The 13,891-nt window shown below is 50.1% G+C and overlaps 1 protein-coding gene across 1 annotated transcript; it reads left to right on the forward strand.

Annotated features, from left to right (window-relative positions):
• Nucleotides 1-7,849: 7,849 nt before the first annotated feature.
• Nucleotides 7,850-13,826, forward strand: HOXD3 (homeobox D3). Its single transcript, XM_074338333.1, has 2 exons — nucleotides 7,850-8,436; nucleotides 10,911-13,826. The coding sequence occupies exons 1-2, from the start codon at nucleotides 7,896-7,898 to the stop codon at nucleotides 11,666-11,668; spliced, it is 1,299 nt and encodes a 432-aa protein (XP_074194434.1). The 5' UTR covers nucleotides 7,850-7,895; the 3' UTR covers nucleotides 11,669-13,826.
• The last annotated feature ends 65 nt before the right edge of the window (nucleotides 13,827-13,891 follow it).

Consider the following 13,891-nt stretch of genomic DNA (forward strand, 5'->3'; position numbering starts at 1 on the left):
CCATACCCACCCTTGTCTGCCCCTGGAAAGGGGCCCGGATCCTATGCCTTCCGCCCCCTCCTCCCAGCCCCCAGGCCTGGTTGCGCTCCGGGCTGGATGCTGTGAAAGTTTCAGCCTCAATCAGTACAATCTTTCCTCAGGGTCACGTGAACAAATATGCTTGCATTTGAAGGCAGCGTCTGTATTTCCCGACTGAGGGGGTTTCCGGGGCTCTCCAAATCCAGAAAGGACCACATTCCGAAAGCAAAACAAACCTCGAGCTCTGGGGGGCCTGGGAGGGCTGGGCAGGAACCCAGGAGTGGGTGGGGGCGCGGGTGGCCGCTTCTCTGGGCCTGGGAGCAGACAGGCAGGCGGGTGGACCGACGGGCGCGCAGCGCAGGCTAAGCCAGCTCGGGGACTACGAACTCATTCCTCCTGCGTTTATTGGTAGTTGAACCTCAGCCTGGTACCGTTCTACCGGGAATTCCGTGTGCTCGGGTATATGGCCGCGTCTGCGAGCGCGCAAGACCAGGGTTGGGACAGTGTTGTCTGCAGACAAAGGGGGAAGGCTAGCTCTGCCCCCCACTGGCGCCCACTCTGAGGCCGAGGACACCAGGTTTATGATAAATTGGGATCCAGGTAAGCAATTGCATGACAAAATGGAAATCTTTGGGCACAGGGCTGCTTGTTGCCCTAAGGAGATACTAAATATGATTTATTTTGTGTAATCTGTGATCTTGATTATTGCCAATTGGTGAGGCAGCCGGCTTAGACCTAGATACACTTCTACATATACATTGAGGACGGTGATTAATCGTGACGAGTGGCGCTTTGTGGGAATGCTCCCTGCCTACCCAAAGGTTAGGAGGACACACTACCTTGCCAGGCTTGGAGGGTGACCGGTGGCATGGGGTGGGGGAGAGAAAGGTGGCAGTTTAAAGAGAGGGTCAGTGAAGGGGTTGGCGGCTGGAGGAAGTATTTTGGGGGTAAATGTGCAGTTATGAGAATGGGCTGGAAATGAAATGAATAAAAAGAAACTTTTTTTTTACACTGTCACTGCCAAAGTGAGATGGAGCGTCATATTAATTCCGTGTCTTGGGCTGTCGGGTTGGGCGCAGGCAGGTTGATTTATATGTATTGAAAATAAACTCTGTGGCCAGCCAGCTCCTTGCATTGTTCTGGGAGCTAGCTGCACATACTCAAGCCTTTATCTCTTGCTGTTGGCTTAATTTCTTTTTCTCGGAAGGTTAAAATGCTACTCAAGATTCTCTCCCCAAATTCAAAAGAACCCCCAAACTACCCAGAAGAGTTTGGGAGTCTCAGCCACATTCCCCCTCACTAATCAAGGGCTTTGACTGCAATAGTGGCAAAGAAAAGGTTTAGGGCTTCTGGGTCCTCCCCAAAGAACCTGGAATGAAAGCTAAATCGTATGTTAACTCTTGCACCCCATCCATCCTTTGTTTACTATGTCCTGTGGCTCCTGGCTGGGGGAGGACAGGACAATCCATCCTGGGTCTTCGGAGGCCAAAGCCTGAGTAAGTAGTTCCATGAGCCGGAGTGAACCGCTCCACACTCATGGGAACGCCACAGGGCCAGGTCAGACTGGGCCTCTGTGGGGAAGGGACCCAGAAAACAAGGAGCATTCCCTTAGCGTAGGCTGGGACTGGGCACCAATAAGAGAAGGACCAACATCCAGGGGCGTCGCCATTAAAGGAGAGCAGTAAAGTTGTTTTGTCAATCGCCTGTGCTTGGCTCCATCAGAACTTAAAGTCGCTGGACATTTTTCTTCGCTTGCTGCCTTGGAGCTGCGCGCCTGCCAACTTAGTCAGCTGAATCCAATTACTGCGAGCAGCATTTCATTTGGCCCCATGGAACACTCACTTATAACTTCCCCGAAAATTTCAATAATCCGCACCAAGGCTCCTTATCCTAAAGACTTTTCAGGGTTACTGGTGGGGGATGGGGTGTAAGGCCGGGTCTGCCCGGGACCAACTCCTAGTTGACAGCTCACAGACCGGACTCCCTCCCGCTCCCCCATTTCTGGCTGTGGAAAGAGTACTTGAGCTAGTGGCCCAGAGCCAGCCAGGTTAAGCCTGCGATTCTGGACAAGCAGGAGGCTGAACTCGGACCCATGCTGGATGGTGGGGGAGTTGGGAGGGAACGCAGGAGAAGGCGGTGGGGGCTCTGGGCTGCCCACCTTTGGCCACTCTGGGATCCTCTTTTCTTTCCCCCTCCCAAGCCTCATGCGCCCAGAGTGCAGAGAGCACCGCGTTCCCCAGAAAGCCCAGGAGCAAACTTACCCTGTTCCTCCGTGGCTGGGAAAATAAAATCTAGCTACCGGCGTCCGGGGATCGTGGCCCTGGGTAGTCTCCCAATTTATCCCTTTTTCTGAGGGGAAGCTCCTACTTTTAAAGAACCCCCCTTTTTAAAAAAAAATTAATAAATAAAAAACCAAGCAGCGAAAGTTGACGTCCGCCCACGTGAATGTATCATATAAAGCGGCTTCGGGATTCGCCGGTTGGGTCGGTGGGCCCGGGTACAACGCGCCTCCATCGCGAAGTCCTCCGGGCCGGCCCAGCGGACTAGACCCCCTGGGTCCGGGCCGACTGGGAAGTTGAAGTCGAGGCGAGATGTTAGGAGCTCTACCGGGCCGGGATCTCTCCGAGGCGCTTCCGTTGGGTGTTCATTAAGGGTGAGTTATTGCCGCTTGAGCCAAAGGTCACTTCAAAGGCTTATGGCTTCGCGCTCTGGTCTTTAGAAGGGCCCGGAACGCTTTGTGTGGGGCTTTCCCAGCGCGGTTTAGTGTTTGCAAACTACTGAGTCGACAAATTGCACAGGGCAGCTGCTAGAGGGGTGATTGTGTCTCTCCTTTCACCTGACCAGGGGCAGGCACCTTCTGAGCACCTTCAGCGGTGGGCAGCTAGGTCTGTTTTTAGGGTGAAGGTAGGAAGGGATGTTTGTTTTAGGCGGCTTGCAGGCTGATTCCTACCCAGGTGTGGGCAGCCCAGGGCAGGAGTGTGGTGGGTACTTACTGGAATAAAATAAACTCAGGGAAACCACTGATACAATGTACAAACCGGGAAATATCGCCTAGTTCCCTCTTCACTGGGGCTGCCTCGGGCAGCGGTTGACTGGGACCCACTCAGGCTTATATCTACATATTCACCTTCCTTTTCTGGTGCTATACTGTAGCCCCCCTCCCACTCCAATTCTGCGCAGTCCTTCTCTTCGGCTTTTAAAAGGATGGGCTAGGCCTGGGGGATTGGGGCACCTGGATCATTTAGAGCTTGGTTGGAGTAGGAGGAGAGGGAGGGACTGGTTTCCCTGCTTGGCTCACCCCCTGCCCTAGGGTGTGGCCCTTCCTTCAGGTCGGGGTTCTCCCTTCCCCCATCTGGCCAAGGATTTGGAGTTAGTCTACTCGCTCCCTAAGAGCCAACCGAGTCTCCTTTCTGCGTGAGAAAAGGCGCCCTGAATGGCTGCAGGCACATTTTACAATAGCCACGTTGATTATGACACCCTTAAAGGGGATAAAGCCTCTCCACATGTGTTTGTAAGAAAGAACCGGCTGCCACTGAGTTTTCCATTTTGTTCCAGATCCACCTGAACAGAATATCATAAGGAACCCGAAGAGCCTACAAAAAGAGTTAGAGACAAAATTCGAGAAAACTCGCGTACACACACGCGTACACACACAATTGTGAGTGGCATAATTTTAAAAAAATTATTTTCACATTTCCATCTGTCCTACAACGCAAGGTAGCCATCTCAGGATTCATACATACATCAAGACATAAAACAAAGGGCGGCTTTGAAGTGGATCACCTCAGTGTGAACGGCCGCCGGTTACATGATAACCGATCATCGGCCTTCAAATTTATGGCGCTTTAATGGGGTGAGCCCAGTGCTTTAAATGCAGGGTATATTACGAACTGACTTTTCTGGGCTAAGTAAGAGTGATTTAGAAGGTCCGTCCAGGGCTTCCCATAGGGCAGAAGAGGCTCAGGCTGAGAGATCGGCAGAACTTGGGCAGAAAGCCCCCAGCTCTGCGATAGATAAATACATCCCTTTTGGGGCAAACCTGAAAAGGAGTAGTTCCGAAATCCTGAAGTAGCAAAGCCAACAGGGAGGGAAGAATCATTGCTCGGTTCCAGTGAATTAATGGGGGTGCCGAGCAAGAGTCGTGTCTGCCAGGAAGAGATCTGTGGGCTTCCAAGGCCCTGGTTTAGGCAAAACAGGGAGAGGAGCCGAGGCCAACTCGAACCTTAGAAAAATTTGATACTAACAAGCAACCAGCACACCATCTCCTCCCCCTTCTTTTCCAACTTGCATGGACTGACTTTACCCTTCCGTGATTTACGACCACCGCAGCGCTAGTCATAGCCGGGCCACGGCCGCCCCCTCCCTCCCTAAGTCCCTCGGCCTTTCCACCGCCACCGCGAGCCGGCGAATGCCGGGTAGGCCTCCGCGCGTCCGGCGAGCCTCTTGGCGTCCCCAGGCCGAGGCAGGCAGCAGGTCTTCGCACCCGGAGAGGCTCCGCGCGTCCCGTCCCGCGTCCCGCCGCAGAGCAGAGCTGCTCCAAGAGGCGGGCACCCGGCTACTTTATATAATCCCCCTGCTCCGGGGGCGCGGGCCCAGCAAAAGTGCGGAGCAGTGCATTCTTTTGCTGCGCTTCCTCCTACGCGGAGCCTGTTTTCCACTTCTGAAAAGTGCCGGGCCTGGGGAAGTGTTTTTCTTTTCATTCCTTACTGAAGCGTTTACTGCCGCGGTGCTCGCAGTCATAAATTTTGTTACAAACCACAATGACAGGTGCATTGATATGCACCGTGAGAGCTCCAGCTGCTTAATAACCCCGTCCCCTGGCCGCTGTGAACGCCTTTTATTTATTCGGTATCATATTAGGTATTGATCCCCGGCAGAATTAAGTGCAGTGAGCAAGTATCTGGATCCCGCTGTTTCAGAGGTGCGGTGGGTGCGGCGGGCCAGCGCGGAGGGCCCGGGGAGCGGGCGGTGGTCGCTCAGAGGCTGCCTTCCTTCCGACTGGGGACCGTTTGGCGCTGTATTCCCCGCCTGCGGTTGGGCCTCCGAGCTAAGTTGGGCAACTTCCCGGGACCTCGAGAAAGGACGAGCCAGACCCCCAGTTTGGCGCCCCTTCCCTGGAGGGGCAGGGGATGGCGCCGGCAGGGTTCTAGGGAGGCTACCCGGGGCTGGTTCCCCGGGTTGGGGGTTGGGGGGGGAAGAGTGAGAGGAAAGGGCAGCTGAGGACTTCGAAGACCGCCCCTCCCCCCCCACACACAGGGGCTTGTCTTCACCCCAAGGCATTTGGGTCCCGGAGCCCAAAAGAGCAGAAGTACCAAAGGGCGAGAAAAGAAAGCCTTAAAGAAAGAGGGTGGGTGATCGAAAAGATGAGCCACTGAACAGTTGACCATTGTCCAAGTGATTTATGACCCATTCCTTCTTTTTAGGTTCAAGCAGAGTTCACAAGGAGTAGGGATTTCTGGAAACAAATAAGCTTTTTTTTTTTTTTTAAAACAGTTTTGTAACAATATTCTCAGGTTCTGTTTTAGGAAAGGTGGCTTCTTTAGGGCACTATATTTTTTTGGGGGGGGGGGCGGCGGTGGTGAAGGCTGCAAAGCCCTTCCCATTTAGCAGAGGGCTACTGTCCTGGCTTCTGGAGAAATGGGCATTGAGGTGGTGGGTCATCACTGAGTGGGCCTTGAAATTCCTTAATACAATGAAAACAGAGGCGGGAGAACAGACTCTGTGGTTATGCATAAAGCTGCCCTGTATTTGCACTTTTGAGGTCTGTACACAGAGCTTTTTCTAGGAAGATGCCGTAGGAATATATATATGTAAAGCCATCTGTTTCAAAGACCTGGTCAATTCCTAAAGATGCTGTTTTGGTGTGACTGGTCCACCTATCAAGATAAACTTGATCAACCTGGAGGCAAGAGGGGGATGTTTTGCTTCCACAGTTGTACATGGAATGACAGAAGCAGCAGTGAGTTCTGGTGGTCTGAGTGTCAAATGTGACCATTTTAACATCCAGAGGGCCCAAGGTTTAAGACTGGAAGCTGGATCCCAGAAATGTCCAGAAATTTAACCAAATCCAGAGTACCTGGTGCTTTTGCTGGGGGTCAAACACATATAAATATGGTCACAGGATGAGGAGGTAGCTATCCATTTGATATTCAGTAACTTTAATTGTCAGAGAATGATATAGAAAATGAATTGAGAGCAAGATTAAGACCAGCTTTGTTGGGTAGGTATCTTAACTGCATCCATTTAAGAACAATAGTGGAAACAATTCCTAAAACATCCTAGGATTCTATTATCCCATTGAGAAGGGCCTGTCTCTTATCAAGATTAATGGCATATTCACTTGTATTTTAAAACAAAAATGAGCAACAATACAACCAAACAAAGGCTAGTATGAGTAATTTTTTTTATTGGGTTAGACTTTTGGTGAAAGTGGAGGGCAAATGAGTGACTGGAGGAGTGGTTTTGGTGTTAGTGGCCAAATCCATTGGGCCACATAAGTTGTCTAAATAATGTGGTCCATCATGATGACCATGATGGAAGCCAAGGAGTTTGGGGGAAGGAAAGTTGCCTGAAAGACTAGATCAAGAATTAAAACCAGGGAGCTAAGTTTTCTTTATCAAGCAGACAAAAGTGGTTGAATGGTATTAGTTATACTTTAACTCCTTAGGAACCTTTCAGGAGAAGGGGTGGGTGGGTAAGAAGGGAAACCTCCATCAAGAGTCAGAGGGCACAAAAGGGGTAGAAATTTTCTTAGTTTTTTTTTTTCCTTCTAATTCTGGACCCATTCATCATGCTAAGAGAGGCTCTCTCACTAGTTGTGAGTTGGGTGGGGGTGAGGGTGGGAGTGGAATGGATGATTCAGAGCAGAGGTCAATAATAATATCTATACAATAGATGCAGGATAAAAATGATAACATTATAATGTAAAGCATTCTCCATTCACCCATGCTCCATGCACTTCAAATTCTAAATCTCTTCACCCATTTCCAATGGTATCCATTTAAAAGTAGTGGAGGACAAAGTAAAGAGTCTAGAAAACTGTAGATGAAAGAGAAGAAACATTTTCTAGCCTCAAAATAAATCTAGGGTCTTTAAGTCCTCTTCTTGGTTTTTATCTCTTAGTGGATGTCACAGTGCTGTCCGAACAGAGCTAACTGGGCTGATTCTCACTCTATCACTGGAAAGTGGACTGAGTCTCCATGAAAGATGCTGTGATTTTGAAACCAGGTGGGGAGATACTTTTTTTGAAAGCTCTGGTTGTTCTTAGTATGTTATAGTGCATGTTTTTGCCCATCAAAATCCTGAGATGACCCCATGATTGATTGACCCATCCACTCATTTACTCATTCAAAGGCATTTATTGCACTTAACTACATGTGGGGCACCGGACTAGATGTTAGGAATATACAGACGAATAAGACACAATCCCTGCCCGCAAGGAGCTCAAAGTTGAGTGGGAAAATCAGCTATTAAAATGTATGAGGCCGTAAGTGCTTTCCAGTGTGGTTTCAAAGGCTAAATTGACAATCTTGGAGAAAGACAATTGTATCTGGAGAAAAAAAAAGGCTCCTTCCTTTGGATGGAGTTAAGCTAAAGAGAAGGAAAGGTCTTTTCTTATGTTTATGAGAAATTCCTTCTGACTTTTCCAAGGGTTCAATTAAGTTGAACCTTTTAAAATCCCTGATTTCCCACCATGAAGTGGGTGAGAAGCAGAGAGCCTGAGCTAGTCCTTATATATTGATTGGTTTTGCCAATGATGATTCTACTGGGACCTCTCACTTTTCTTCTCCACAGGTCACCTGGAGCCTGGGGCTGCCCCAGCTGTCTCAGGATTTGGCAGACATTGGAGGTGGCGGTGAAGGAGACAGTGGTGGTCAATGTTATTTGAGCAGGGTCAGCAGGCCCTGGAGCTTCCTGAGTGCACGATGCAGAAAGCTGCTTACTATGAAAACCCAGGACTATTTGGAGGCTATGGCTATAGCAAAGCCACTGACACTTATGGCTACAGTGCCCCGCATCAGCCTTATCCACCCGCTGCTGCTGCCAACTCTCTGGACACTGATTACCCAGGTTCTGCCTGCTCCATCCAGAGCTCTGCACCTCTGCGAGCGCCAGCCCACAAGGGGGCTGAACTCAATGGCAGCTGCATGCGGCCTGGCACTGGGAGCAGCCAGGGTGGGGGTGGTGGCAGCCAACCTCCTGGTCTCAACTCAGAGCAGCAGCCACCACAGCCCCCTCCTCCACCACCGACCTTGGCTCCATCCTCACCCACCAACCCTGGAGGTGGAGTACCTACTAAGAAGGCCAAGGGTGGGCCCAATGCTTCTGGCTCCTCAGCCACCATCAGCAAGCAGATATTCCCTTGGATGAAAGAGTCCCGACAGAACTCCAAACAGAAGAACAGCTGTGCCACTGCAGGTAGCTTTCTGAGGGGGCTCACCCCTAGGCTAAGGCCCATTCAAACTGACACCAAGAGGCTAGCTCACCTAGCAACCAAGGGACTCAGGCCTGGAAGTGCAACCTTGGAGGCCATATGTCTAAACTACTGATGCAGAAACATCCCTTCTTTTTAGAGTTCTTGATTGGAGGTCATACCCTTACAGTGACAGGGGACTCACTTCCATTCCAGGCTGTTGGTGCCATTGCTGATCAAGTCTCATGGTTATAAATAGATAGTTTTTCCTCATACTGACCTAATATCTGCTTTCCTGGGCTGCTGGTCATAACTCAGCTTCTTCTACCATCAAATAGCTCTTCAAAACTTGAAGACAGGTATGATCCCCAAGACCAGGGGGTTATGTGGTCCATATCACATGAACCCCACGCCCTTAAATTAATAAGCACTAAAGTCTATGGCATCTATGTTAAGAACCATGCTAAGTGCTTTACAAGCATTTAATTTTCCAAAGAACCCTTTGAGGTAGGTATATGAGGTCTGACAATTAGGTTCGCAAACTTTGTTGCAATGATGTTGCTAACCTGTTTTTATATCAGAGGGATTATTCATTATGAATTTGTACCAACTGGACAAACAGTTAACCAAGTTTACTATTTGGAAGTGCTGAAAAGGCTGCGTGAAAAAGTTAGATGACCTGAACTTTTCACCAACAATTCATGGCTCTTGCATCACGACAATGCACCAGCTCACACAGCACTGTCTGTGAGGGAGTTTTTAGCCAGTAAACAAATAACTGTATTGGAACACTCTCCCTACTCACCTGATCTGGCCCCCAATGATTTCTTTCTTTACCCGAAGATAAAGGAAATATTGAAAGGAAGACATTTTGATGACATTCAGTATATCAAGAATAATACGACGACAGCTCTGATGGCCATTTCAGAAAAAGAATTTCAAAATTGCTTTGAAGGGTGGACTAGGCACTGGCATCAGTGCATAGCTTCCCAAGGGGAGTACTTCGAAGGTGACTGTAGTGATATTCAGCAATGAGGTGTGTAGCACTTTTTCTAGGATAAGTTTGCTAACTTAATTGTCAGACCTCGTATGATACTATCCCCATTTTACAGATAAGGAAACTGTTAGAGATGATAAGTGACTTGCCCAAGATCATAAAACTACAAAATGGTGCACTGGAATCCAACCAGGGCCTCTAAGGCATAACCATGGGATTCTACTTGGCTCATTCCAGCCCAATTCTTCCCATTCCAACATATCCTACTAGAAGAGGATATGCTCTGAAACAGGAGCAGCCTTGGGTTTCCCTCCCTGGAAAGGGAGACCCTACAGTTGAGAAGATCTTCCGTATGTCCTGTCAGGGTGTGTGGAAGATGGTCAGGTACAGGAGCTCTGAAGCCTGCTGCCTCTCTCTTCTTGGCCTGCTCGGTTCCTGAAATTTTCTGGCTTTGTGTTCTCTGATTCAGTTTATCTTCAGGTGGATGAACTTGCTTTCAGGTTCAGGGCCAGTTTGAAGCCTGGGATGTAGCTAACTTGTTATCAGGTCTCTAGTTGCCTCCTGCTCTCTGGGACTGCTGTTCCTAAGGGGAAAGTATCTCCCAGCCTGCAGACTCCTTCTGCCCCTCCTTCCCAGCTGCAGGCTCAGGCCCTCCCTCCCTGGAGAAATCCATTTGTCTTCCCAGTGAAGGAGTGGACAAGCTGCTGAGAGGTGGCAGGGGTGGTAGAAACCAGTGTTGAGGCTGCTGCTCCTTGCACTGCAATACTCAGAATGCTCCCAGCCTGGCTTTGGAGCCCCTAAAAGTCGGGGCAGTATTTTTATGGTTTATCACCTCCCTGCGTTTGGATGCAGAGCCCTTGGGTGCAGCGGGGCTGGAATGAGGTGCCAAGATCTCTACCCTCATTCTACGCTTCCTGGGTGCTTTGCCCAGGAACCAGCCCTTGAGGAAGGCAGGCTGGGGCTGCCCCTCCCCCTCTTCCTCAGCAAAGGCTACGAGGAGTGTTCAAAGAAGTCTGGCCCTTCTTTGACAGGGGGGAGGCTTTACCAGCTGCTACTAGTCTCCCATTAAAGTCCTCCACGGCCTTTGGGACGGGATGATGGACTAGGCTGGAGGGGAGGGGTCGGGCAGAGGAAATCGGACCTCAGAAGGCAAATGGGGTTTTCAGGTGCGACTGACTGGTAGGCCTGGGGCCGGTGAGTTCCCCCTTGGAGTCTCATCTCTCAAACGCGCCTCTCCCACGCCAGCCAGGATTAAATCTGGGGGAGGAAGGAGGAAGCAGAGGGAGCCAGGGAAGCACCCCTCTTCAGCCCTGGGTGTCCTCCCCACCTCTCCCAATCAGCGTTCTCTCTCTCTCTCTCTCTCTCTCTCTCTCTCTCTCTCTCTCTCTCTCTCTCTCTCTCTCTCTCTCTCTCTCTCTCTCTCCTCTCCCTCTCCCCTCTCCCCTCTCCCCTCTCTCCTCTCCTCTCTCTCTCTCCCCCCAGGAGAGAGCTGCGAGGACAAGAGCCCGCCAGGCCCAGCGTCTAAGCGGGTGCGCACCGCGTACACGAGCGCACAGCTGGTGGAGCTGGAGAAGGAATTCCACTTCAACCGCTACCTGTGCCGGCCACGCCGCGTGGAGATGGCCAACCTGCTGAACCTCACCGAGCGCCAGATCAAGATTTGGTTCCAGAACCGGCGCATGAAGTACAAAAAGGACCAGAAGGCCAAGGGCATCCTGCACTCGCCAGCGGGTCAGTCCCCAGAGCGCAGCCCACCGCTCGGCGGCGCCGCCGGCCACGTGGCCTACTCAGGCCAGCTGCCGCCGGTGCCAGGCCTGGCCTATGACGCGCCCTCGCCGCCCGCCTTCGCCAAATCTCAGCCCAACATGTACGGCTTGGCCGCCTACACGGCGCCGCTCAGCAGCTGCCTGCCACAGCAGAAGCGCTACGCTGCGCCCGAGTTCGAGCCCCACCCCATGGCGAGCAACGGCGGCGGCTTCGCCAGCGCCAACCTGCAGGGCAGCCCAGTGTACGTGGGCGGCAACTTCGTCGACTCCATGGCACCCGCGTCCGGGCCGGTCTTCAACCTGGGCCACCTTTCACACCCGTCTTCGGCCAGCGTGGACTACAGTTGCGCCGCGCAGATTCCCGGCAACCACCACCACGGACCGTGCGACCCTCATCCCACCTACACAGATCTTTCTGCCCACCACTCGTCTCAGGGACGCCTGCCCGAGGCCCCCAAACTGACGCATCTGTAGCGGCTGCCACCGGCCGGAACTCGTGGCGCAATTACCTCTTTTGCTTTGGTGGCTGGGGTGGCGGGCGGGGCCCACGGGGCAGCTGGCAATCCTCTCCCTAGCTCTGGCCGGGTTGCTGCCCCCCGGGTCTCGGGCCAGTAGCGGCCGAGGCGCAGCCACTGGGCCTCCCCTCCAGGCGCGTACTCCTTTGGGGTGACTTGCCATAAATCAGCCGCAAGGATTCTCCTCTGTAAGCCTGACAGTGTCATGTGCGGACCAAGGGACTCAAATCTGGTAATGGTGTCCCGAAGGTAAGTCTGAGATCCACCGGCGGCGCGTCCTGCAGAGGGACCGGAGCTGGGAGAGCCCCGGGCCTGGCCTGCGTGTAGCCTAGTTGCGGAGACCTTAATTTATATGCTCCTTCCCGTCCCCGTAAGGATTGCATCGGACTCAACAATCTGTATTTATTATTTGAAGCGAGTCATTTCGTTTCCCTGATTATTTATCCTCGTCTTAATGTATTTATGTGTATACTTGTAGAATTCTCCAGCCGACCTTAGGAACGCGCTCCCAGGCCGCGGGGGCCACATTTCACCTTAGTCCCCTTGGTCCGAACTAGTTGAGAGAGTAGTTTTGAACAGTTGTAACCGTGGCTGGTGTTTGTAGTTGATGTAAAGGATTAAGACCGCAAATTGTCCTTCATGGGTAGAGTCAGGCGGCCCCATGGCGTGGGCACAACACCCGTAACTCATTTCTCAACAGCCACAGCCCTCCCACTCGACACAATTTATTGACTTCAAATTGTCTGGTACTATTTTAACAAATATTTAGAATAAAAAAAATTTCTCAGTCGGAAGTGTATCTGTGTTAATCACGCACACTTGCAAGTAGATCACTGCCTTTATCTTTCCCACAATCCCCGTGTTAGGCCCCCAAATAGGCTGACCCTTTGAAATATATTTTTTAATTTATGTGGAATCTAGTACACACATTGGTTCTGGGGATACTTGATTACATCCCAGCTCTTCACATTAGGGGGGAAAATCCGAGGATGCAAACCTAGAAATGTTCCGGGAGGGATGATTTGGGTAGAGCTTTGTGCTGCGCCTGCTTTGCTGTTTCTACCTCCCTCTTTCTATACATAAATTGACTTTCTAAGATTGCATTCACATTGGAGAGGCCAGAGCTTACGTTTCTGCGTTAAGTAATAAAAAATAAACTTTGAAAGAAAACTGACAATCAAAGAAAAGACACAAGAGAAGTCAAAAGAAGAATTGAGCTATGAAAAAGCTAAGGTGCAGGGAAAAAAACGATCATTTGGAGACGCGCACCTAAGCTTTTTCTCTAGGAGATGCTGTCATGACTTTTATAGTGGTTGGTGGTTCATTTCTAAAGAAAACAAGCGTTCCCCATGATGTAAAGTAGTAAAAGTTTCATTAATGGAACATAAGTATAAACACCTTGTTTATTCCTGTTTCTTTGTACAAGATGGGCAAAAAATGTCTCCAAGGATTTATAACCATTTTGTAAATATTAGCGTGGCTTTAGCTAAGGGTGGACAATTTACATCCGCTTCTCTGGGAGGAGGCACTTGGAAAACGCCTTCAAATAAGGTTCAATTCTTTGTATTTCGGCAAAGTCTGCCCACGCATCTCTATTTGGTTTGACAAATAATGCAACTCCTACTACATCCCCGGTGACACGAGGTGAAATTCCTGTTGTGTGGAAATAATTTAACTTCTGATCTTCTGGTGGAACAACAACCGTTTCTATTTGGATGTTTGTGTTTCGCTAAATAATGATGGCTCAAAATAATATTTAGTTCCCTTGTTCCTTTGTGCTGTTTTTAAAATGGCATGTTAGATTAGGGGTGGGAGGGGGTTATCCTTTTGCTAAATTTCACCTTACCGAGCAGGTTTAAAGAATACATGTTGTAGAAGTGTATCAACAGAATAAATGACTTCAACGGAAGGGATATTTTACCCACTTTCAAGGCTTAATTTTGTTTTGTATGAAATTTGCATCCACAAGCAGAATTTCTAATTGTCTTGTAAGAAATTATTTTTTAAACTGTTAGGGAAATCAAAGAAGAGCTTGCTGCCTTGCAGAGATAACAACGTTTCTTAACTGGCTAAATATTAAATAGATGAATTGTCAGGCTGTTTAGATTCAGCCCGGTTTTCCCCTCATCTTCTCTTCCTACCATAAGTAATAATAAAAATACATAATGCATCATGGCTCCAG

The sequence above is a fragment of the Rhinolophus sinicus genome, linkage group LG01 (genome assembly GCF_036562045.2).
Source record: "Rhinolophus sinicus isolate RSC01 linkage group LG01, ASM3656204v1, whole genome shotgun sequence".
Classification (NCBI taxonomy): domain Eukaryota; kingdom Metazoa; phylum Chordata; class Mammalia; order Chiroptera; family Rhinolophidae; genus Rhinolophus; species Rhinolophus sinicus.